The sequence below is a fragment of the Arachis ipaensis genome, chromosome B3 (genome assembly GCF_059453495.1).
Source record: "Arachis ipaensis isolate K30076 ecotype BB chromosome B3, ASM5945349v1, whole genome shotgun sequence".
Lineage (NCBI taxonomy): Eukaryota > Viridiplantae > Streptophyta > Magnoliopsida > Fabales > Fabaceae > Arachis > Arachis ipaensis.
In genome coordinates, this window is record NC_142438.1 from 103,768,475 (window position 1) to 103,770,138 (window position 1,664).

Here is a 1,664-nt window from a genome sequence, read left to right on the forward strand (position 1 = left end):
TTAAAAAATTTTCTCTTTTGAAGCTTCCTGTGGCTGCACCACCCGGGCCGCCGTCTCGGTCACTGATGTTTCCTTTCGATCCACCCTTTCCGAATCTATTGGGGTCATTCTGCAGTCAGTTGCTGGATGCCCGAAACAATTGCACTTGTCACAAATAAGGTGTAAGCATTCATACTCCACCTTATATTCAAACTCATCGACAATCACACTCCGGACCACCGGCAAACCAAGATTAATTTGCACGCAAGCCCGAGCAAATTTTCCCCTTTCCCCCAACTTAGTAGCCAGATCCACCTTGACTGGTCTTCCCACAGCAGAAGCGATTCTCATCATGGCTTTATCCTGATAGTACCATATGCTCAAACCAGAGATTCGAATCCAAACCATAGTCTCCCCGAAAGTGTCCTCACAAGGTTTAAAATCCGGTGTCCATGGCTTGACCGCAATATAGTGACCGAAGATCATCCATGGCCCCCCTAGTAAAACCTTCTCTCGATCGTCCATGCGATCAAATTTAACGAGGAAGTACCCAAAACCCACATCCAAGATTTCATATCCACCGGTGATCCTCCATACCCCTTTCAATTTGTGAAACATGGCCGTGTAACTAAGGTTTTTTCCAAGAACCTTAATCACAATTGCTTCCTTGTATGGTTCAGAAAGGATGTTCCTAGCCTCTTCGGAGAAGCAAACTCTTGGAGGTATAGGATCTCCTTGTTTTCCAGTGACCACTGCCATGGAATCCTCATCTAGAGCTTCAACCCGATTTATCCCTGTGGCTACCGTAGAACCAATAACCTTGTCACGGAACGAAATCTTGGAAGTCACCCTGGAACTAAGGTCGCCCTTACTTGATCCCTCCTTCACACCTGATGCAAACCCTCCCACACTCTCCCCCTTATCTCTTTCGATGGCATGGCCATCTTCTTCACCGTGTTTCACCCTCAAACGCTCTCTGAGAACTAAGCTCTTTTCTACAAGGGAGGATATTGACCTGGACGCCATGGGGCCTTTTCCTTGCCCGTCTCTTAGTACTGAGGCTTGTCAAAAGTTAGTGGAACCGGTGACGTCTGAAGAGGTTAAAAGAGCTGTGATGACCATGAGTTCATTTAAAGCCCCAGGGCCAGATGGATTTCAAGCAATTTTCTACAAAGAGTTCTGGGACTCTCTTAGCAACGATGTGTGTAGACTGGTCAAGCGAGCCTTTGAGGGTGAGCCACTGAATGCGGCTATTTTTGATACTCTCATTGTTCTAATTCCTAAAGTGGAAGTTCCCTCTTCCTTACGGGAGTTTCGGCCTATTAGCTTATGTAATGTAATTTATAAAATTGTCACAAAGGTTCTAGTTAACAGGTTTAGACCTTTCCTGTCGGAGATCATTGGTCCTTTGCAAGGAGGGTTCATTCCAGGAAGAGGAACCACAGAGAATATTATCATTGCTCAAGAGATTATGCACTTCATGAGGAACACCAAGTCTCGAAAAGGGACCATGGCATTCAAGATTGATTTGGAAAAAGCTTATGACAGGGTAGACTGGCGTTTTCTGGAAGCTACTTTGGTCCGGTTTGGGTTTCCAAAGGCTACCATTAATCTTATATTGAATTGTGTGACTTCCTCTTCGTTGGCAATTTTGTGGAATGGGAACAGGCTCCAAAATTTCAATC

General features: G+C 45.3%; 1 protein-coding gene across 1 annotated transcript; it reads right to left on the bottom strand.

The window, feature by feature from the left end:
• LOC148571868 (uncharacterized) lies at positions 1-738 on the bottom strand. The gene has a single exon (XM_088507336.1). It carries the CDS (start codon positions 736-738, stop codon positions 1-3), a length of 738 nt encoding a protein of 245 aa, XP_088363462.1.
• Between the last annotated feature and the right edge of the window lie 926 nt (positions 739-1,664).